At 39.1% G+C, this 24,086-nt stretch overlaps 3 protein-coding genes across 7 annotated transcripts in view; 2 read left to right on the top strand and 1 right to left on the bottom strand.

Moving 5' to 3' along the window:
* The window catches only part of LOC131683659 (synapse-associated protein of 47 kDa), a 69,704-nt gene extending 62,107 nt beyond the window's left edge, over nucleotides 1-7,597 (bottom strand). The window contains exon 1 of one of the 5 annotated variants that reach the window (XM_058965829.1): nucleotides 7,488-7,597. The gene's annotated coding sequence lies outside the window, so the exon portion shown is untranslated. Of the gene's footprint in view, nucleotides 1-7,396 lie in introns of all 5 variants that reach the window. The other 4 variants (XM_058965827.1, XM_058965826.1, XM_058965828.1 and 1 more) reach the window with 4 other exon arrangements.
* Nucleotides 7,598-12,665: 5,068 nt separating this feature from the next.
* On the top strand, nucleotides 12,666-13,847 carry LOC131680802 (zinc finger CCHC domain-containing protein 10). The gene is made up of 3 exons (XM_058961513.1): nucleotides 12,666-12,826; nucleotides 12,912-13,073; nucleotides 13,325-13,847. The coding sequence occupies exons 1-3, from the start codon at nucleotides 12,789-12,791 to the stop codon at nucleotides 13,566-13,568; spliced, it is 444 nt and encodes a 147-aa protein (XP_058817496.1). The 5' UTR covers nucleotides 12,666-12,788; the 3' UTR covers nucleotides 13,569-13,847.
* Nucleotides 13,848-19,356: 5,509 nt separating this feature from the next.
* Nucleotides 19,357-22,434, top strand: LOC131683658 (DNA replication licensing factor Mcm2). The gene is made up of 4 exons (XM_058965825.1): nucleotides 19,357-19,511; nucleotides 19,582-19,778; nucleotides 19,841-21,770; nucleotides 21,839-22,434. Exons 1-4 carry the CDS (start codon nucleotides 19,506-19,508, stop codon nucleotides 22,361-22,363), a joined length of 2,658 nt encoding a protein of 885 aa, XP_058821808.1. The 5' UTR covers nucleotides 19,357-19,505; the 3' UTR covers nucleotides 22,364-22,434.
* The last annotated feature ends 1,652 nt before the right edge of the window (nucleotides 22,435-24,086 follow it).

The following is a 24,086-nucleotide window of genomic DNA, read 5'->3' as shown; positions in this document are numbered from 1 at the left end:
AACTCACACGGCTGTGCCTGGGGTGAAGCGCAAAACGATGCTAGAGCCAACATGATCAACGATATGTTGGATGAGTTTGACATGACGGTCCTAAACACTGGTGAAGTCACCAGGATAGCTTGTCCCCCTACTCTTGTAGTCGTGTGGACGTGTCGCTATGTTCCTCGTCCATCGCGCTAAAATGTGTTTGGTCTGTGCTAAAAGATGCCGCAGGCAGCGACCATCTGCCGATTTTGCTAGAATATTCTTCACAAGAACGCAATGAGCCAATGACGCCCATTGATCTTTGTAAAAACATCGACTGGAAGTGTTACAGATCCATGATTTCCAATGCTGTCAAAAATATTAGCGACACCCCAAGCCAGGATTGTTATAATGCCCTATCCAACGTGATTACGGATGTAGCGTATCGTTCACAGACTAAGCCTGTGAGAAATAGACTCTGTCACAGTAAGCGTCCTACTATATGGTGGGATCAAGAATGTTCGGAAATAGTCAAACAGCGCAGTGCAGCATTGAAGGAGTATTATAAGCTAGGGCGGTTTGATCTCTACCTAAAATACAAAGAAATCGAAGCAAGAGTATTTTCAAAACAAAGAAAAGAAACTATTGGAAAACATACGTCGAATCCTTAACAAAGGACACTGCTATGTCTACTCTATGGTCCACAGCACGAAGGCTACGTAATTTTTACCCCAGCACCCCGAACATGGTAGAGTACAATGCTGATTGGATAGACCAACTCTCCACGAAAATATGCCCGGCATTTGTACCAGTGGAAGCACCATCGTTCACTGATCTACCAAACTGCGACCATTCTCTCTCCCAGGAGTTTTCAACAGGGGAATTAGAAAGTGCTCTTTCAGTCTGCAACAACTCATCCCCCGGCTTGGACAACATTAGATTTGCGCTTATCAAAAATCTTCCTGAAAACGCTAAACATCTCCTTATCAAATCGTTTAACTGGATGTTTAACAACAACGCTGTTCCAGAAACTTGGAAAGACGTTAAGGTAGTCCCTATCGTCAAACCAGGGAAAAAAAGATAACCCTGACTCATGTCGCCCTATTGGTTTGCTCTCTTGCATGCGTAAAACTCTTGAAAAAATGATTCTAACCCGACTCGAATTCTGGGTTGAAAAATCTGATCTGCTGTCTTCGTCCCAATATGGGTTGCGACAACGTCGAGGTACTCGAGATTGCCAAACGCTCCTTGCTACAGATATACAAATAGCTCTGAAATCGAAAGAAGAGTTAAACGCTGTATTTCTCGACATAAAAGGCGCCTACGATTCGGTCTTGATTGATTTGCTTTGTAAGAAACTAAACAGGCTCGGAGCTCCTGTTCAACTAGCTTCATTTTTGTATACTCTGCTATCTTCAAAAGTCATGCACATCTCCCAAAATAACGAGATAAAATGCATTCGTACAGGTTATGGTGGTCTAACACAAGGCTCGTCTCTTAGTCCGTTATTGTATAATTTATACACAAACGACATCGATGAGGGCATAGAAAATGAATGCGTGCTGGTTCAATATGCAGACGATGCCTGTCTATGGTCTTCGGGCAAAGATAGTAAAGAGGTGAAGGTACGATTACAAAAATCCATCGGCAATCTTTCGAACTGGGCAACTAACCTTGGCCTAGAATTCTCTATGACTAAAACAGAGACGGTAGTCTTTTCAAACAAACGCCCTCCATCGCCCATGAAACTAATGCTGTACGACACGACCATTTTACAATCTAACAACTTTAAATATCTGGGAGTATGGTATGATTCCAAGCTTACATGGAAAGTTCATGTTGATTACGTTATTCGGAAATGCCACAGACGTATAAATTTTTTGCGAGCTATAGCGGGTACTTGGTGGGGTGCTCATCCATCCGACATGCTGATATTATATAAAACAACCATTCTATCAGTTATTGAGTTTGGATGCTTCGTATTTCATGGTATGGCAAGAACACATTTCATCAAACTGGAACGCATTCAGTTCAGGTGTATCAGAATTTGTTTGGGCCTAATGACGTCAACCCACACAATGGCGGTTGAAGTACTTGGCAGCATTCTTCCACTCAACTCGCGATTCTATATGCTAAACTGCAGATACCTAGTGAACCAGCACATCCACTCTACGCACGTATTGAAAAGATTGGATAGTTTATTCGAATTGAACCCAGAGGCTAGCTTACTAAAATCTTATAGACAATGTTTGACGATTCCATCAGCCAGTGTGTCTACAGACAATTATTATTCTCTCGAACGACCGATCGAATCAAAGATCTCAATAGATACATCCCTAGTACTATGCACGAGAAACATCTCAAAACCAAGCGCTGCAACTCTAGCTAGATCTCTGTACAGAGAAAAAGCAGCTGAATATCGAGCAGCGAATATATTTTTCTCTGATGGATCCCAAATAAATAACTCAGTCGGTTTCGGAGTATACAACATTTACCACGAAGCATTTTTCAAATTATTAAGCCCTTGTTCCGTATATATGGCCGAAATGATCGGTATTTGTTACGCCTGCGACTACATTAAATCACGCCCACCAGGTAAATTTCTGATAGGGATGATCCATAAATGACGTAGCATTTTTTGAGTGATTTTTAACACCCCCCTCCCCCATCGTAGCATTTCGTCACAAAATTCCATATACCCCCCCCCCCCCTGATAATTACGTAGCTTGACGGTAACCCTCACCCTCCTCGTTGTCATCGTAAACAATTCAAAAAAATCAAATACGATGTTAGTTAGATGAAACGGGTAAGATTGTCGTGACAGCAGGTCAACCCCTATTCCCCTTTAAAAAAGCTACATAGCATGACATGACCCCCTACCCCCCCTGTCGTCCCACATCATCACAAAATACAAAACTCCCCCCTCCCCCATATAATGCTACGTCATTTATGGATGGTCCCATATGCTCAGATAGTCTCAGCAGCCTTGAAGCTTTAAGCAATATCAGATTTCCAGTAAAACGAGTCCGACAATTCTCAAGATATTAAATACTGTATCATATCTAAATAGCCTGAACTATAAAGTGTCATTTCTATGGGTTCCGTCTCATTCTGGAATAATCGGCAATGAGCTAGCGGACACCCTAGCGAAAAGGGGAGCATTGCGGGGAGACTTTTACCATAGAGATCTTGAAACGCAAGATTTTGATCCAATGCTTAAAAACCTTGCTCTCGAATCTTGGCAACAAGCATGGTCTGAAAGTCAATTGGGCAGATACTGTTACAGTATCCTGCCAACCGTGAAGCTAAATCCCTGGTTCGCTCATATAGACTGCAATAGAATGTTTATAAAAAACATGTCCAGATTAATATCAAACCACTATACTCAGAATTGTCATCTTTACAGAATCAACATTGTGGACTCCAATCTATGCCAATGCGGAATGGACATTGCGCACATTGATCATCTTACTTGGGCTTGCAATCGCTATGAAGATACTCGAATATCGATGACCTCCGAACTAATACGATTACGAAAGCAACCGAATACACCCATAAGAGACATTTTAGGCACCATGGATGTGCCATACATGAAGCTACTCAATGAATTCATTATTAGATCAAAAATGATGTTATAGTTGTTAGGTTTATGACTCCTATAATTACTCTCTCCTTTTCTCCCCTGTTCTTTCTCTTCCTGATTGCGAAACACAAATCCTCCCTCAATATTAGAAACTAGTAGTAATATGTAGTTGTAAAATATAATAATTTATGATTTTCGGCTCTATTGTGGTTAACCAATGCGCCTAATAAAAAAAAAGTATGAAAACTCCCTAACTTTTAATCTTGAAGGTTATACGGATGCGGTTATACGGATTTTCCTGCGAGAGAGTTATGCGGGAGGTTCATCCTTGCCTAATTTTTCGGGTGAGAACTTTCTGAGCGATTCTTATGCTGAGGGATTTCCGATTCCTGTCCGAAAGCTTGATTTTTATTTTCGATTTTGAAGTAGAATACTTCTAGCGTTTCAATATAGGGGCCCCGTTTCAAAATTTTCTGCCGAAATCTTACCCGATTCTTTGAACGTGGATATCTGCCGTTGTACTGAGGGAAAAATGAAGATTATTCCACTATCGGATTGGAAATATGTACAACAATTTTGTATCCAATTCCGTAGAATGTACAATTACTAAAAATAAGGAAACATAAGAAAAAATGGTTAGTTTGTGTTCTGACGTTGCAAGCGTAGCTACTAGCAGCTGCTGCGTTTCATGTCAGCTCGCATTCTTTGGTGGTAGGTAGTACATCCCATGACTGCCGCCAGGCGTTGAGGTTCATGCATACATAGAAGATACTATGATGACACACCACAGAAACAGCAGAAAGCTCTTTCTTTTAAATGGATTGGTGGTGGGGTGGTTTGATGCGACAGAACCGCGCTCTCTTGCTCTTTCAAATTCACCACGTGACGGTGCGCGTTCCAGAGTGTACTGCGGTGTATAGACTTGTCCAGCTGCGTTGGTATTGTGCCGTTTTGATGTTTGAATTGCGAGGAAAACAAATCGTTTACACGGCGATTTGGGAGGAAAAAAACCGTTTGAGGGCGAGGGGGAGGGAGGGGGAATAAAAATGCGAGATCTCAGTGTGCGTATTTTAAACGTCAGATATCTCAATACATTGAAGTGTGAACTGGCGTGTACTTTTTAGTTCGTTTTCCTCTGGCAAGCGGTAGTGCAGGTGTGATTGAAGATTAGATAAGCACTGGTTGTTTCGTTGTGTAAAGGAGATGGTGTTGGCTTAATGGATACTGATATTATGATTTTCAGCTGATGATTTGATACGAGTTACTTCCTCAAGCTTATTTGCGAGTTTATAGGGCTTTTGTAAATTACACGGCACTCGGAGAAAACTGGGAAAAAGTTTTATGTATCATGAATGCTCAATATATCCTAGCGTCTAACGCGTATTTACTGTAGAATTTCGACATCTATCTGCTTGATTATTGCACTAATGGAAGCATTACACCTCGTATTTATTTGGGAAACAAGATAGTTGCAATTTTTGTCATTTTGATTTATATTTTTGAACCGTCTACAGTTTGGGGAAATTTGCGGCTGAAAAGTGAGCATTACATTTAATTTAATTTTACTGTTAAAATTAGTTAATACGAATGCTGCAATTTTTACTATTTTCTGAAGGTTTTACTAAAATAAGTTATTTTGGTATTTCTAATGGATATAGCGAAAGAACGGTACAAGTATATCCGATTCTCTGCTGTTGCCAAATGAATTGTTTCACTCTTATTAAATGCTCTTTTCAGGCTTACCATATGTTAAATAAATATGTTCGAATATTTTAGATTTAGATGTACGTGTACCGATATTTGGGTGTTTCCATTAAAAATGACGAAATAACTGGTTTTAATACAACCTATCAGAAGATAGTCAAAATTGTAGCATTCGTTTTAACAGCCTAAAGTGTATTCTACTTCAATCCGGTTATGTCTCTGGCATTACCCACCCATCTTTTCTGTACTTCCCAGACCATTAGAATTTTCATTGCAGACGTTTGAAAAAAGTACCTGGCATCTCTGAAAAATAGTTTTGATGCCACATAAGCTTGGGGGAAAAGTTGGGTCGAAAGGGTTAAACATGTCGGCAGTTCGGTGATGGCAGTAGGTTGTATGTTGAATGCTGTGGATGGATATATTTCATTTATGATGCACTTTAACAACCTATATAAATATACCAGCGTTAGTATTGTCTATTCCGAGATAAACTAGTGTTTCGTCAATTTGTTGCTATATGAGTCCGAGGTGTATACAGGTGTACACATTTTTTTTTCATGTGTGCATCAGCTGTCACTTTTTTCGGGCATACAAGAAGAAATGAAGAAGAAAACAGAAGCACGTGGTCCGATACTTCATTCTGATTGGTTAGTGATGTAAACATTTGCTCTTTTGCGATCCCGGACGCCATACTTATTGTTACCACGTGCTTACAAGCTTCGTTTCGATTGGTCGGTTTGTTGATTATGTGCTTCGCAGTCCTGGGCCGCCATGATTAATTTCACTAGCAACAAACCAACACACTCAAACTTGACGAATGTGAACACCTATACTATAATGCATCTCGATATGAGTCACACATGAGTGCGAAAATAAACGTCAAATCGTTTTTTCGCTTGCTCTAATGCGAAGAGAACAGGCGCGTAATTCGGCGCACGGCTTGGTTGCACATGGCTGAAATGTCACGATGTGGATTTTAGAAAAGATTCGCGATAAATAGCTATACAAAACAATTGAAGCTGGAACTTCTATTAGAGAAATAATCCAAAGTAAACAATAAAGGTGCTAAAAGTTTAGCTGCTGTTTGATGATAGCAACAATCAATTAATCTGATCTGATATCGAAATTATTCATCATCAAATACTAAAATAGAAATACGTCAGCACCAGGAAGCACTGAAAATAGCAAAGTAGCGCACGTTAATAACATGGACACGTAATAAAAGCATCATTGATGTGGCTAAACTGAAATGTATAGTACATGCATAGTATATCGCCAATTAATAAGGCTTACTTATGATTTTTATGTGAAATACTTGTAGCGCAAAGTCATAAGCGATTCATATAGATTTCAATAGTTATTTTTACATAACGTACCATATTATTAAAAAGTTGTGGAATATGTATTATGGAAATATTGTAAAATAGAAAAGGACGATTTGCACTGTAACTCACTATATTTTTTAGAACGTAAATACATTGACTGCTTGTTTCATTGTTAAAACATTAATTGTAACAAAATTATAAATGGTTTGCGATTTAATTAGTGTCGTTTACATTTCTAGTTTACTATGACATTTATTTTCAGGTTGACAATTTATGCAGAAAACGTAGATCAATATGAAATATGTGTGTAGTATTGTAAAGTGGTACATTAACTATAATGCAATGCTAATACAAATGAATTAGGATAAATATCCTAATCAGTATCATGTTTTCTAATATTTGAAATACGCATAGTACAATGTGCAATAGAACAATCATAGCACGATCTGAAAAAAAAAATTCAAAAATGTTTGACCATCAAGGATTATCCTGACAGGATCCAAACCTATCCTCTAAACGCAGTATACCAGGCACCATAATATGCTGTCTAGTATACCACAATTAGGCGATCATATGAGTTTATGCAAAATAATTTTTGTTTAGTTCGATAAGGATACACACGTAGATTTTTTTCTTATAAGATTCAGGTATAGGAGCATAAAATAAAAATTTACGCTGGATGCCAAAAACAAATTAGAATTTAGTTCATAGCGATGACAGCCACTTGAGGTGAAAATTTGAATGAAAAATCGATAATCCCAAGTTCGAGTGACCGAACAATATAGCACCAATCTGGTTCATTGAATCTCTAGATACATACTTTCTCCAATTGATCTGAAAAAAATTGCCAAACACTTCCAATCGATATTTCCAACAACCGAATTGCAGTTTTCGAGAAAATTGACACAAACCAGCGTTTTGCAAGTAACACAAACTTTGCACAAACTAGCGTTTTATACGTATGAAAAATATTCCTTCTTTTGATAACAAAACACCACAAACGAGTGACGTTTTTCAGTTATTTTTTGTTGACATGGCTTTGACCAATGTCGTATATACAGGTCTGGCGAAGACGGCACTTTGGTATTCGTAAGATGAATCTTACATGAGTGGTGTGAGTGATCACAGTATAAATCGACTTGCTTTCGTCATAGCGGTCGTTCCGCTCCCATTGAATCGTGTGACCGCTATGACGTCGACCCGTTGTACTTCTGGATTGTTTACATATTTTTGGTTGCCAATACTAGCAAACCGTGTGTTCTGCCACACCTATATATACTCATTGGGCTTTGACGGCATTATTGGCCGGGTTACCAGATTTCCCACACGGTCGACAAAAAGTACCCAAATTTGCAAATGAAACACACCGAGGGTCTGCCTCAAAGAGAAGAAGAGCGTATCCGCATAAGAACACGAAGAGTCGCAGATTTGACAGACACAAATAATCAAGATAATCTGCATAAGGTGTATGCATGTGTGTACAATAATATTATTGGTGGCAAACGCCTTGAGAACCTCAAAAAGGCTAAAAGCACTAGTTTCTATTCTTAAAATATTGTTTGAATTAATTTCGTTTTTAATAATTTCATTTTTTGGGACGTAAAGCAGTATTTACGCAATGTCTATCTTGTCAATCGTAAAACCAAAACTCTCGCTTTACGTATGCATATACCTATCTGGTATCATCTTGGGTTTTTGCGTCATTTGCAGTTTGACAACACGCAGAAGAATCAGGCCTTTTTGAATCAACAAAACGTTTAGTTGAATCTAAAACGTGGCGAATGACTGTTTCAAACTAAAATGGGCGTTTTTCGAAAGCATGTATTTGGTTTAGTTCAATAAATACTTCTGTTTACATTTTAAATAGAAACATTGTCGAATCAAAATAAAATTTGTTAGATTTAGAAAAACTCTAGAAAGAGAACTGCGGAGACTCCATTTTGGATTGATTGGATTCGCGTTTAGCTGTCAAAAAACGAATCCAATCGAACATTGCCTATCCTTATAACATTGAACGTATTGAGTTCTACAAGATGACGACACGAATGAACTCATAATGAATGAAGTTCATGTTTGACAATTCTCGGTGGTTTGTTTACTTTGTCAGATGCGTGAGTGCGAGCGCAACGGTTGCTCATCTGTTACATTCGAACTCACGTAACTTCTATGTAAACAAACCACCGAGAATTGTCAAAAGAAGTTCATCCGGCTCATTTTGTGGGGTTATGTCGGTTGGTGTAAAACCTAATTGCCATACAATGCCGGGGCATACGTTGCCAAAAATGCTGTTTTTTTGCTCCGCAGTTCTCTTACTATGAGTTTTTCTAGTTAGATCTAAATGATCCCTTTGTTAAAAACCAACAGAATCTTTGTTTAATTTCAACTAAGTTTAAGTTGTTCTCTCCTTTGGTTGATACAAAAGATTTGTTTTTGTTTCTTCAAACTTGTTTGTTCGGTTAAACTAGAGTCTGTGGTATTATAGAGTCCCGTACAGAGAAATGCGCATTTTAGGCAGTAAAATGATGCCCTCTTCTTTGTTCCTGGCACCCACAGTTTTTGCTGTAACTTTGAGTGACTTCACCCGAGTTAAACAGTAGAGTGAATTGAAAATCTACTGTTTCGTGGCTTATAGCACTTTATTCATAATACTATTTCATGTAATTTATTTTTCATTGTTACAAAAAAGTATAATAAACTGAATACAGTGTCTTGTTTCGGCGATTGAAATATTTCGCCATGATATTATTTCTCTCAACACTAATACTTTTCTTGCATGTTCTCCGAAAGAAGAATGTTTGTTTATTTTGCACGATAGGTAGCCATCTGACTGTTCGATAGGTAGATTTGGCTTCACTCTGTGCGTGCCTTTATATAACATAAACAACGCCTTGGGTTAAACTTATCATGATTTTGTTGTTTCAAACGAAATATTTGTTGAAACTACTGAAAAGCCAACAAATGAATTAGTTGGTAATTTCAACCAACAGTATTGATTGAATCAAACCTGAATCTTGTTTGTCACTATATCAAACGGGAAAATTGTTATTTAAAACCAAAATTTGTTTATTTTTACTAATTTTTTTTCTGCGTGAAACCAAAATTGACAAGAACATTATTTGATGTTGGAACGGTCTAACCCTGCGAATGATCATACACACAGAAAAAAATATTGGTAAAAGTAAGAGTGTTCCGCTATTAGCAAAAAACAACTAACGCCTACTGTTAGGTTGAAAGTGAAACTTTTAAATTAATCAAGAATAATAATCAAAACAAAAGTTTTCCTTTTAAGTTAATGAAGAATAGTAATCAATATAAAAGATTTATTCTCAAACTAAGACTATGCGTTGGTTGTTTTTTGCTAAGAGTGACAGACTCTTATTTTTACCAACATTTTTTTTCTGTGTGTAGGAATGGCAATCCCTCGAAACCCACATGCGTCCAATACTCGACAAACATATAGTTAGGGCGTATAAACCCACCGTCAAAATTCTTTTGAAGAGAAATTCCGCACAAACCGTTATTGGAAACACTCATATCGATATTATTACAGTTTATTACATTTTAAAAGTTTGCTTTTACGCCCTAATCATATGTTTGTCAAGATATACTTCTATTCCAACCAAGTCTAAGGGCTTGTTGCCATCGTTGGCGAGGTGCGGATTGGTCCGGAGCGCCGCATGAAGCCTCCCCGTAACTCGGAAGAGTACGGCGGAGGACCCGCGTGGGATTCTATCGAGTCCCGTTGCTGGTGTTTGTAAGGTGCTGATGGAAGGTTGTTAGGGATCCTGGCGGCCTTCCCATCCCGGGGGTGTGGCGAATGGCCCATTCTGTGCCTTGATTTCGACAAACTGTCTTTGAATGGAAATTTCGGACAAACCGATACTCCTCTCTAATCACAGAAGCGGCTTGTTTGCCTCCCAACTCGCCATGTAAAACGATTCGGTAGCTTCCCAATTTAAACGTCAAAACGACACAATACCAACGCAGTGGAACAATTTCATTGCACATTGATAAAAATTCGAACGAAAATTCTATTTGCTTCAAACATGTATAATCCATATCTCGACAAACATATGATTACGGCCTAAAAGCCAGCTGTCAAAATCCACTTTGAATGGAAATTCCAGCCAAACCGTTACTAGTCGAACACAGTTCATAACAGTTTATGAAAGAGAAAACTTTTCTCTTTCATTTACTACCAACATCTGTGATTGGCGTGTAACGGTTTGTACGGAATTTCCATTCAAAGTGGATTTTGACAGTTGGCTTTTAGGCCGTAATCATATGTTTGTCGAGATATGAAGAAAAAAAGGCACACATACCTTCAATGTGTCAACTGTATCAGCTATGTGTATGTATATACATAAATTATATGTGCGTATTGTTATAGTATCGGTTTTTATGCGCCTTATAGTTATGAAATGTGGATATAAGATTAATATTTCTCGAGTACTTTTTCAAATGGACCTAAGTAACATTGAGAGCCTCTCTTTGTTTACTTTCTCTTTCGTTTATTACGACGTCATTACAACACTTTGTACTAATTTTCCAGTACATATCGAAAGCCGACGGTTTTTACTACAATATTATGCAAAGAGTAGAGTAGTAAATGTTGAAATGGCCAAGTAATGAACAGAAGAGAAAGACCTTAAAGAGAATCTCTCATTGTTATCTACGTCCATTTGAAAAAGTACTCGAGATTTCTTGTAAATACATTAGGTTCATGTGCTAGCGAATAATGTCTATATGCCACCGCTAATTGCAAAAATCTATGTGTAAATTTCTATCAGTGTTCGATATCTGCAAGTAAAATTGAGTTGGGCAGAGAAAGGGTAAAAATTCGCAAACGAAAAAAGCAGTTTTTTCCACACCGTAAGTCAGATCTTCATAAAAATCAATCGTCAGTACTGTAACAACATTATACATACGCTGATTGATTTTTATGAAGATCTGACATAGGGTGTGGAAAAAACTGCTTTTTTCGTTTGCAAATTTTGCGCATTCTTCGTCCAACCTTAAAAGAACTCAATTTTAGGCCGTTTTTTGTACACGGTAAAAAAACTTTACCCATTTTATGTATTCAAATTGCCCATTTTCGGAAGTTAATCGAGCTGTCAAAAAATAGGTATTTTTGTTACTAACAATGAGTACTTTTTATCCATTTCACAACTACTCGATGAGGTAATGTCAATGGGTATATTGATTTTAACAATGGGTGAAAAATCCTTTAGAATTATTTCAAGCGAGTTAACTTGCAAACTAAGGATCGTAGCGGAACTTTATTTATTATTGGCATGCATTGGAGTCCGTGTCGGAAACGGAACATTTCGGCAAGGCTCCGAAAACAACGGCTGTTTAGACTACTGAGGAAATTGCAAATATGCGCTAGTTCCGCATTTTTTGAGCAGACAAAAGAGCCAGCCATCAAAATAATATCCAGTTGGCGGTTTTGTTTTGTTAAGTAGTTTTAGGATGGGATGTCTATCTAGATCCCATATTTTTATATGAGATTATAATGTGAAATGAATGTTATTTTATGTTTTTAAATTCAGAAATAATTCAATTGACAGTATTTTTCATTCTGGCGCGATTGTCATGAATGGGCATTTTTTACGCATTTTGTTGTAACTGTTCTGCGAAAAATAATGGGTAAAACATACCCAGGTTGACGTACAAGGTCTGTACTCATTTATGGGTACAAACTCTACCCATTTCATGGGTTATTCCACTTTTATTGAAAATGCGTAGTTTTCTACGCATTAATGGGTACTTTATTTTATCAGTGTATAGCACCTCTGGTCCAGAGATGCCAGATTTGCAGACAAGTCTGCAAATTCGCAGACTTTTAATTTAAGCTGCAGATTTTTTCGATGATGCAGATATTTGCAGATTTTCTAGTTTGGTTGCAGATATTTGCAGATTTTTTAGTTTTGTTGCAGATATTTGCAGATTTTTGAATATAATGGCTTCTGGTTACACTAGCTTTCCTGACATTTTTTGTTCTTCCCAGACTTTAAAAATTATTATTGCAGACATTTGAAAAAAGTACCTGGCATCTCTGCTCTGGTCAGTAGAATCTGTCAGATTTCAGCAACAAGGCAACAGATTTGCAGCTTCCTAAAAAGAGCGAAGCGTTATAAAAACATCAAACTTTAGGCAATAAGATTACTTTACCGTTGTTCAATTTGTATTTAATATTATTTGGCTTGATCATGCATTTAGGAGCGGTAAAATTGGCTCAAAAACAGAAGTAAGTATCAACCCATAGTAAAAAAAAACCTACCGAACTACGCATTGTTTCATTGTGGAATGATTCTCGTTTTATCGAAAAACAGGGAAGCAAAACTTGCAGCTGCATTTCCCAAAGGGATACGGTGTCAGAAATGTCTCGAATTCGGACACTGGAGCTATCAGTGCAAGGGTAAACGAAAATATGTCCACAGGTCCTCCAGAACACAAGTGTTGAAGAAAAATCTAAACAAGCTGGAAAATAAAACGTAAGTGTGAATGTTTATTACTTTACAAATGTAGCTAATAGGGTATCGTGAGCTAACAAATTACAATTAGGTACCCAAGCTTCTAACTGGGTTCAATCTATAATATTTCATGTGACGCACGATATACACTAGCAGGCTATCGTTTTGAGTAAAATGAATTACTGTTTTTTCCTTGACCTGAAAAACAGTTTTCACTACCAGGTTATCGTTAACATTAATAAAATTACAAATAAAATTACGAATTATTTTAGGGTTAACCTAACTAGCGATTCTAATGCTAAAAAACAAGTCGCTGTACTGTCATCGGATAGCTCAAGCAGTGACTCCGAAAGTAGTAGTTCCTCAAGTTCATCTGGATCATCTTCGTCTGACTCCAATACAAGTGACAGCAGTTCGAGCAGCAGTAGTAGCAGCGACAGCGAATCCGACTCGTCCAACTCTGACCAAAAACAAACACAGAAGAAAAATCAAAACAAACGCGTAAGGAAGTCTTGATTCCTATTTGTAGCTCAATGCTACGAAGTCACTTTGTTGATTCAGGTTTACCGACCATCGTTGTTCAGATTGTTTTCTGGTAATTTCATACATAATTAATCATTTTACCATTATGTTTTTTCAGTCAATTTATAAGCTTACACCGAGATAAATGAATATCGAAATATGAAATAAGCAATTCCAATGCCAACAGTTTTTAATCCGATTCCAATAAAAAATACTTCCGATTCTCCAGCGATTAAAGCCCTATTCAGATGAAACAGCTTCCGTCAACGGAAAAGAACGTCACGTCACCGTTCCGTCAGGATACGTTTCTTGTGTTCTGCCGTTCCTGACATAGCATGTACACCGTATACTAAATCAGATTCCATTTGAACAGCCGACCGACTGCAATCAATTAATCGGTTGATTTTTGCACCGGCTGTTAATAATCAATCGTTTACGTCAACCGCCCAGTGAGATTAATGGCGATTTCGCTTGAACCTGAAACTGAGTTAGGTTCTAACCCCAACCGCTGTCAGTTCATACATTTTGACAGCAGTTGGGGTTAGGAACTGACTCAGTTTCGCCTCAAACGAAAACCACATAAGTCATCCTACGTTAGTCCAGTACGTTGGATGTTTATTCAATGAACGCCCAACATCTTCAACTGGGCGTTGCCGTCAAGCTGGCGTTAACGATTATTGTCAAAAACGGGCAATTAAACGTATTACGAACTGAACAATTTAGACCGCCATTACGGTACGTAATAAGCTGGATACGTTTAATGGGTTTAATGGCCCGACAATAATCGTTTACGTCAACCGCCCAGTGAGATTGTCATCCTACATTAGTCCAACCTCCAACGCGTTGGATGTTTGTTCAATGAACGCCGGACATCTTCAATTGGACGTAGCTGTCAAGCGGGCCCATATTATTGGCTCGAATCAAAACTCGTCGAAATGTCAATTGACGATAGGTTCATCCGGAGTGTTCATTTGTGTTTACCTTTTGCTAGCGTTGCCAATTTTATTTTGTGTCCAGCACCCAATGTGGCTACGCCACATCGCTTTTGCGCGTGCTGTCCGACTTCGCTACCGCTCAGTCGGACTTAAACAAGGGATAGCCCCTATGTTTGAGTAAGCCGGGCAAACGAGTGGATCACAGGTTCGCTTGCTTCCGACGGCGGGTCGGTGGCCACCTCGCCCGGGCCTCGGTTATGCGGCTAAGCCGCATCGAAATGGTACCCCTTAAACATTCTAACTTGAATCGGTTGTGTCCGGAGCCGGAATACGAATTAGATCCAGCCAGCATTTCGGCTGAGTTAAACTGGGAAGTTTAGTAAAATTTAATCTGGAAATGAATTTTTTTGGCAACGCTCCAGCACCCCGTTGATTTCACCACCTGGGCGCCAGGTTGACGATATGAAATGAACTTTGTTTACTTTCGACAAGTTTTGATTCGAGCCAACAACATCCAGCTGGCGTAAACGATTATATTGTCAAAAAGGGCAATTAAACGCACTACGAACTGAACAATTTAGACCGACATTATGGCACGTAAAAAGCTGGATAGGCGGAGATACTGAGCGGAGCAAGTTGAACATTGAGTTCTACAAGATGACGACACGAATGAACTCATGGTGAATAAAGTTCATGTTTGACAATTCTCGGTGGTTTGTTTACCTTGTCAGTTGCGTGAGAGCGAGTGCAACGGGTGCTCATCTATTACATTCGAACTCACGTAACTTTCATGTAAACAAACCACCGAGAATTGTCAAACGAAGTTCATCCGGCTCATTTTGTAGGGTTACGTCGGTTGGTGTAAAACCTAATGGCAAATGCCGGCAGGGTTGCCACATTGAAATTTATTTTTTCGAGAAAAAATCTGGAAATCTGCATCACGGGAGAAAAATTCTGTATCGAAAATCAAAAATTAACCAGAAGATCCAAAAAAACCAATATTTTGACAATGAAAAATTGATTATGATGTCCGATCACAAATATAAAAATCAGATTGATTTTAGTCTTTATCTTGAGAACAAATGATTTCTAAATTTGGCATTTTTGTTACAGGCCTTAATGGTTGCTTAAGATCTGAACTGCTGGGTACTACAAACCTGCACTGAAAATCTGTATTTTAGCCAAAAATCTGTAATCTATATATACAGAATCTTGGTCGTAAATTATCCAGAAAAATCTGTAAACTACAGATTAAGGGGGTCTTCTACTCCCACGGTTTCAAAAAATCTTTCAAAAAAAAATTTCTTTGTTTAATTTCAATCTATATGTATCTGAGACGCGACCGAAAGCATTTGGTGAAAGTTATATTCCTTGGCATGTTTCTGGGAACCGAAAGGTACCCACCTCCGGACATTTCTGAGCTGCTAAACGCGGAGCATAACGATGGCGCTTGTATATGGAACAATCATTGTTTAAAGAATTCACCGGTCCATTCTTGACGTTTTATGTATATGTGAGCGTCTGTGAATGGTTTCGTTTTTTGGGGACGAGATTATCGTACAGAAGAAAGAATGCGTCGGACATGTTGAGAAGCGTATGGGAACGAGATTACGAAAACTGAAATAGTGAAAACAAAGGTATCGGTGGGAAAGGAAAGAGAAAGTTGACAGACGAATCAATCGGCTAGCCAAAAAAAAAAATTATGGGCTGCTGATTCGGAGAAACACACATTCTGTAGAACATATGCGAAATGCAATCTGGGCTTCCCTCGAACACTGCTCGTCATCGAACGAAAATCCCCAACACTCAAAGTGTTTACCCGCCAGGGACAGTTGGTGCAAGTGGCGTCAGGCTGAAGTAAAAGGACGTTAGAAACTTTCGAACATGTCAGGATCTACGAAAATCATCTCATGATTTATTAGAAAGATGCTTAGGAGCTCACACACAAAACATCAATGAATCTCTGAATAGTGGAATCTGTTTTTTTACGCCAAAACACTTGCACAAATTCTGGTAGGCAGGTGGTCAATGTTGTGCCTTATTTGGCAGTCAGTATCTTCAACCAAGGATTTTCATCGATCTTGCAAGCTATGGAGGTGATGGGAACTATCTTGGGGACTGAAGCTGAAAGATGTGCTACTCGATTCGACAGTAAACGGATAATTCGTTCTGAACGCAAAGTGGGTGTCGCGCTAGGGGCAGATCACTTGTGATGCATTTTTAAAAATCAGCTAAATTATTGCTTATTGCTTTGAAAGTTGGATTTTTGATGCACTTCGCTATCACGCTTTTTTCACGGTTGCCAAATGAAATGATATGAAATCGACAAAAAATTAACTTTTTCCATCAAATTTATTGTAAATACCGGGATACTGGCAGCCACGCTAACCTTCCAGCTACTAAAAGTAAGAAGAAGTTTGTTTTTTACACTTTTCTATGTCAATAATTTGTCAGGTCGAAGGAGTTGCACTTTTGATCACACTTTTTGTTCATTACACTTTCATACTGTGCAGTTCAGTTTGGTGGGAACTGTGCAATAAATGCATTTCTTTCCATCAAAATAGAAATTCGTAATGTATTTTGCGTCGCGTGCAATGTATTTTGCGTTGCGTGTAAGACGTCAAAACCTTACAAAAAATTGACCCTCATTTGTTAAACAAAATTTTCTGCGAGGGAGTGCAAAGTTGATGCAAAAATGCAAATTAAATGCATTTTTTCTAATTTGATGCAAATTTGTTATACTTTTCTAAAGTGATCTGCCTCTAGTTGTCGCGGTAAAACAGGCCCGAATCAACCAAAGAAAAAAATTTGCAAATCCAAGAACATTTTCATGATGAGGAAGATGAGCTCTGCGGACACGGCATAGTATATTATCTAGTAAGTTACTACTACAGATACTTTATATAACAGACTAGCGGAGAGAAAAACAGTAAAATTAGCTACCATGAATGTAAACTGGCATCACGGAAGCTCCCATAACCTTTGCGTGGGCTTCCTCTTGTGCTTCCCCTCTCAAAACCCTCATGCTCGTTTGGCTGCACTTTTTGACAGTCCGTTTGGCTGCAATTTTTGACACTTCGCTAGTCTGTGTATATAGTGTCTGTAGTTACTACTATCGAGTTATACACCGTGCTTTATCTTTAAACGCGTTTTCCCGAAAGTAGTATTTATAAGCGGTCAAGTAAGACTTTTCATAGAAGTACTGGTCCGATTTCAATAATTTTTTCTCCAATTGTTCAGAAAACATACCGCTATGTTTGGTCGAGAGGGATTTGCAAAATGTCAATTTGTTCTATTTTTATGGCCCCTAGTAGGTCAAAAAATGACGCAAATGTTGGAAATTTTCACAAATCGTTACATAATTTTTACAAATTAGAAAATAAAATAAATCCCTCTGGTCTAAACATAGCCAACGTGACAATGATTATAAAAAATATGAGTTTTCTGATTATAACCAAATTTGCCACAACTTTACTTAAGCAGGACCCATTCAACATCAATGTCATCAATGAAGTTTCAAGGCCGCGAGAGATTTTTCTTTCGGTCTACAAAATTGAAAAGTCAAAACTTCAAAATAAAATAAAAGATAATATATAACGTTCTGTTGATCTACTACAAAATTCACTACATTCCTCGATCATTTTCTCGTCATCAAATAGCACTTCATGTTCGCAAATATAGATATAATATATAGATTTAATGAAGACATCACGCGTATTTTTTTCTTCTGTGCGCAACCAATTGCTTTCGTTGCAGTCGTAAGAAGTTTCAGCAATATCGTTAAGATATTGTGAAACCGTGAGTAACTTAAGGTTGTTCTTAATCTGCAGTGCATTTGGCCGAATTAGCCAACTGAGTTGAGAGAAAATACTTTCCAACGAGAAAAAGTTAAATCCTTCATCACGCAAAAACCTTTTTAAACCCTGAGCATGCTGTCGAGTCACCATAACTACTGCGGATTTGCATGGTTTACATCTTCTTTCGAATTCAGCTTCACAGCTATAGATGATGGCCCGAAACGTATTCAATGATGAAACTAACGTGGCACAAGAATTTGCATTTCTTTTGTTTGGTGATTTGTGAGAACCAGTAACCGAACAATCATAGAGCAGCTGCAGTTTCTGTCGTATTCCTTGCGAAACATTTTCCTGCTTCCACTGCGTCTTTATCCGCCAACTGTTCTCGAAAAACTATACTAACAATCGCGTGTCTACTTTATTGTCGCATTCAATACACTCACACTTGCTCACAAAATCGAAGGATTTTCCTTCTCTCATTCTAATTCTTATAACTAAAAACATATACGCCGACAGAGCTTTCGCTCAGTTGTTAATATAATAATGCTTTCGCATAGGCCTGCTAGGCCAAAATAAGTTTCGGCTTCACTGTGTCTTATCGACATAAACAGAACTTCTGCTCAGACGGGACATTACGTTTGATTAGTCGTTCAATTGAAACACAAAGTGTGTTTTAGTTTTAGGGATTTAGCGTCAAGCCGGCGCTAATCTATTACGACAAAAATTTGTTATCGGTTTCCGATGAGAAGAAACGCACCCATGACTAATAAATTAGGATTCGTGCCCTTCTTATACTGAACCAGCGAAAATGCGATTTTCGCTGGTTGTATTTTCCAGTTTTCAACTGCAACCATAATAATTTACTCAGTTATTAATTCATAAAAGCACCCAATTTGAGAAAGCTAGAATAACATAAAACTGGGTACTTTCAATACTCATTATTGGGTATTTTATGTTAACCGTTTATAGTAATTATTTATAGTGTCATTCCCCTCTCTTTACTTCACATGATAATTTTGTGCACCCCTTGTACTCAATTGTCAAATTTATTCCAATTTGCGCGCGTAAAAGCGATGTTTGTTGCTTCTCTCGGTGGTGAATGAACGTACTTTGTACATAATTTCTATCGACCTGTATTCAAACGGTATCGGTAATATATTTCTCGTAGTGGCTTGCTTTCTTATATTTTAAACTGCATCATGTCGGTAAGTACTATGCATTGGAAATTTGATTTAATTTTGTTTCCAATCTAAACACGTTTCACCTGTTTTGCAGGACAATCCTAGCTCCCCGCCTCCAAACACCCCGAGTGACATTGATCGCCGGAATTTCCGTTCCGGAATGACCTCGCCGGTCGGGGATTTTGAACCTTTCGAAAACGAGGAAGAAATTCTTGGCGATATGACAATTAGGGAGGATAATTACGATGAAGACGAAGATGGTGAGGATTTGTTTGGGGACAACATGGAAAAGTAAGTTTGTTTTAATTATAGCAATAGATCTAACTTATCATTTTGTTTGCTTTTCGTAACAGTGATTACCGCCCAGTACCACATCTTGACCGGTACGATATTGATAATCTTGACCAGGAAAATTATAGCGATATCTCGCAAACCGATCGTGCGGCAGCTGAAGCGGAGATGCGACGTCGCGATCGCGCTGCTGGTATCCACCGAGATGATCGTGAGCTTTTTTATGAGAAGAGTGATGACGAAGATGATATCCCAAGAGCCAAACGGCGTGCAGCAGAAAAGGCTGCTGAAGGTGAGGTAGAAGATACCGAGATGATCGAGTCCATTGAAAATTTGGAAGATACAAAGGGACACAGTATAAAGGAATGGGTTTCTATGTTGGGACCACGTACTGAAATCGCTAATCGATTCAACAGTTTCTTGCGAACCTTTGTCGACAGCAAGGGTCACTACGTGTATCGAGATAGGATTCGGAGGATGTGCGAGCAGAATAAGTCTAGCTTTGTTGTATCGTATACTGATTTAGCTAACAATCAGCATGTGTTGGCCTATTTTCTGCCAGAAGCCCCATTTCAAATACTTGAAATAATGGATAAAGTTGCCAAGGAAATGGTTTTAAGCATTTATCCTACTTATGAACGCGTTACCAACGAAGTGCATGTTCGCATTTCTGAATTGCCGTTGGTGGAAGAATTGCGTACCTTTAGAAAGTTGCATCTAAATCAGCTTGTTCGAACGCTTGGAGTGGTAACCGCTACGACAGGTGTGCTACCGCAGTTGTCTGTTATTAAATACGACTGCGTCAAGTGTGGTTACATATTGGGCCCATTTGTGCAGAGTCAAAACACTGAAGTCAAACCTGGCTCTTGTCCCGAGTGTCAGAGCTCTGGTCCATTTTCGATCAACATGGAACAAACTTTGTATCGTAATTATCAAAAAATAACACTTCAGGAATCACCTGGTCGTATTCCGGCAGGGCGAATTCCTCGAAGCAAGGACTGTGTTCTATTGTCAGATTTGTGTGACCAGTGCAAACCAGGTGATGAAATCGAAGTTACTGGAATCTACACTAACAATTACGATGGATCGCTTAATACTGAACAGGGTTTCCCCGTGTTTGCTACAGTCTTAATAGCTAATCATATGGTAGTGAAAGATAGCAAGCAGGTAGTGGCTTCACTTACGGATGAGAATATTTCAACTATTCAGAAGCTGAGTAAAGATCCACGCATCAGCGAACGCATCATTCAAAGTATGGCCCCGTCTATCTATGGCCATGATTACATCAAGCGCAGTCTAGCACTTTCACTATTTGGAGGAGAAGCTAAAAATCACGGCGAAAAACATAAGCTCCGTGGTGATATCAATATATTGCTATGTGGTGATCCAGGAACGGCCAAATCTCAATTTCTGAAGTACACGGAGAAAATTGCGCCACGTGCTGTGTTTACTACTGGGCAGGGTGCTTCCGCTGTGGGTTTAACGGCGTATGTTCGTCGGAATCCAACCACTCGTGAATGGACACTGGAAGCAGGTGCGCTGGTGTTAGCGGATCAAGGCATATGTTTGATTGATGAATTCGACAAAATGAATGACCAGGATCGGACATCTATTCACGAAGCAATGGAACAACAATCAATTTCAATTTCCAAAGCCGGTATTGTCACTTCACTGCAAGCCCGTTGTGCGGTCATTGCAGCGGCCAATCCAATCGGGGGACGTTACGATCCGAGTATGACTTTTTCGGAGAACGTTAATCTGTCGGAGCCTATCCTATCCCGTTTTGACATTCTTTGCGTAGTAAAGGACGAGTTTGACCCAATGCAAGATCAGCAGCTGGCTCGATTCGTTGTTGGTTCACATATAAAACACCATCCAACAATGGACGATGTTATACCGGAATCACAACCCACCGATAGCATGCAGATACCCCAGGACCTGTTGAAAATGTACATCGTTTACTCTAAAGAAAATGTTCATCCAAAGCTTACGGTTTGTGTTGTTTTGATTAATCAAACAAATATAATAAACTATAGTAATGATTCTAATTTCATTCACAGAACATGGACCAGGACAAAATTGCCAAAATGTACTCTCAACTTCGCCAGGAATCTCTTTCTACCGGATCTCTTCCCATCACTGTTCGTCACATCGAAAGTGTTATCCGAATGTCGGAGGCCCACGCCCGAATGCATCTGCGGGACACGGTCCAGGATGTAGACGTCAACATGGCAATCCGTATGATGTTGGAAAGTTTTATCGAAGCGCAGAAATTCAGCGTCATGCAGAAAATGCGCTCCACCTTCCAAAAATATCTGTCTTTCCAAAAGGACCATTCCGAGCTACTGTTCTTCATCTTGCGACAGTTGACCCTGGATCAGTTAGCCTACATAAGATGCAAAGAGGGAGCACGGGCAACGCACGTAGAAATTATGGAGAAAGATCTCTCCGAACGTGCAAAGGCTATTGACATACACAATCTGAAAGCGTTCTACGACAGTGAAATATTCAAGAAGAATGGTTTCTCGTACGACGCCAAAAGAAAGACAATTTTGCAAATTGTGCCAGAAGCTGCCGAGGTTTGAGTTCAAGTAGTTTTAGTTTATGTTTCACCGTTGCGTACAATGCTTTTATTTTTTTATAATGAAATAAATCTTTAAACGAAGGTTTTACTCGTCTTCGAAATACTTTTTGCATTAAAAAATAAGAGCCGATTTGGGGGGAAGGGGAGGAGTTGGCTTCTCTAATCTTCCGGTCATCACATCACATGCTTTGGTATTCTTAGTATGTACAACAAACATGAAGATGTGACACAAGGCGCCAAGAGCGCACTAAAATCCTGTCAATCCTATTTTTCATTGGATGGTCTGCTCTAAATATATCACCAGGGGACCATTCATAAATGATATCGAGTACTGACAATAGGGAAGAGCGTCACGTAACGAGATAAAAACTAAAAATGAATTTTAGACGATTCAGCGGATCAGGGATAAAAATGAACAACGTTGTTTATGAATGGCCCCCAAACAAAGAATATTCCATAACGAATATCACGTAACATCAGCGACAGAGCATTGGGATCAAGGCCAAGTTCCCCCTGGGTCGTGCAAAACTGAGAAGGAACATCAATTTAGGCACAGATAGCAGACGTCCGTTTATTTTCCGGCCCTATTCTGCGCGGCGTGTGACGACTAATCTCACCTCACTCTAAGTGACTTTTCTCACCCAATTCTGAAGAGTCACTTCGGGTGACGTGAGACACCCATTTAACCGCAATGGGGAATCTCACATCACCCGAGTCGACTCTCAGATTAGGGTGAGAAAAGTTACGTAAAGTGAGGTGAGATTAGTCTTCTCACGTCACACGCCGCGCAGAATAGGGCCGTTCTTTTTTTCTTTTCATTTGTTTCTCTTGCTACAATATGTGCGGCTCGAGCGTGACGGCCCAGGAAACGGAAAGCCAGTGGCCCAAACAGATCAGTAACAGGAAGGAAGACTACGAACAAGGGAACAAACAACACATTAGAAATCGTTTACTTATTTATTATAACTACGATACTAATCACAATTATTTTGCTTTTCTTGTTTCGTTTCAGCAAACCAAAATCTATACGGACTAGCACATACGAACAGTTAGGCTTTGTAGGTTCTCATCTTGACAGAGTCTAGATGGGCGGTTGAACGTCTGCCACGGGGTGGGCTGAGAAATGACAATGACACTGTACGAGATGGCGCTGGGCCTGTGGCCTTCGATTGGAATGGTCCATTCTCATTGATTCGGAAGTCTTCTTGGCTGGTTGGTAGATATGTGCTCCTACTTGCAAGTTGATCAATTCGCTTGGGTGGGGGGCATGTGGATCCTACTAGTTGTCGACTCAAGAGACAGTTAATTATTCAGGACTTGTTCTTATGATTATTAAACTCAACCAAGCACACCGGCTCTCAGAAATTATAAGCAACCCTTTCGGGTCGGTGTGGTCTATTCGAGTCGAACCAGGCGGACATTCGGTTCGAGCAAACTTTATGTGGATAAATATTGCTTACGCTTTTATTGGCAGAGATTCTTTTTGCGAAATCCTAAAATACCTTCACTGGTATAGCTACTCAGGATAATAATAGAAAAATTAAGGATTTGCCTGGTCCATAATGCAATGAATATGTGTTTGTGTTGTGTCTCTGACCTGCTTGTTTGTGATCTGAGCTGCTGTCGATTATCGTTTAAAATCATTGCGTGATCGCTCTCTACATTGTACTTAGTGTTATCTTTTCTTGACTCCAGTTCGAGTGCACTCTTTCCGGATCAAATAT

The sequence above is a fragment of the Topomyia yanbarensis genome, chromosome 2 (assembly GCF_030247195.1).
Source record: "Topomyia yanbarensis strain Yona2022 chromosome 2, ASM3024719v1, whole genome shotgun sequence".
NCBI classification, from domain to species: domain Eukaryota; kingdom Metazoa; phylum Arthropoda; class Insecta; order Diptera; family Culicidae; genus Topomyia; species Topomyia yanbarensis.
Note: the sequence above shows the minus strand (reverse complement) of the source record. Positions and strands in the feature narration are given on the sequence as shown.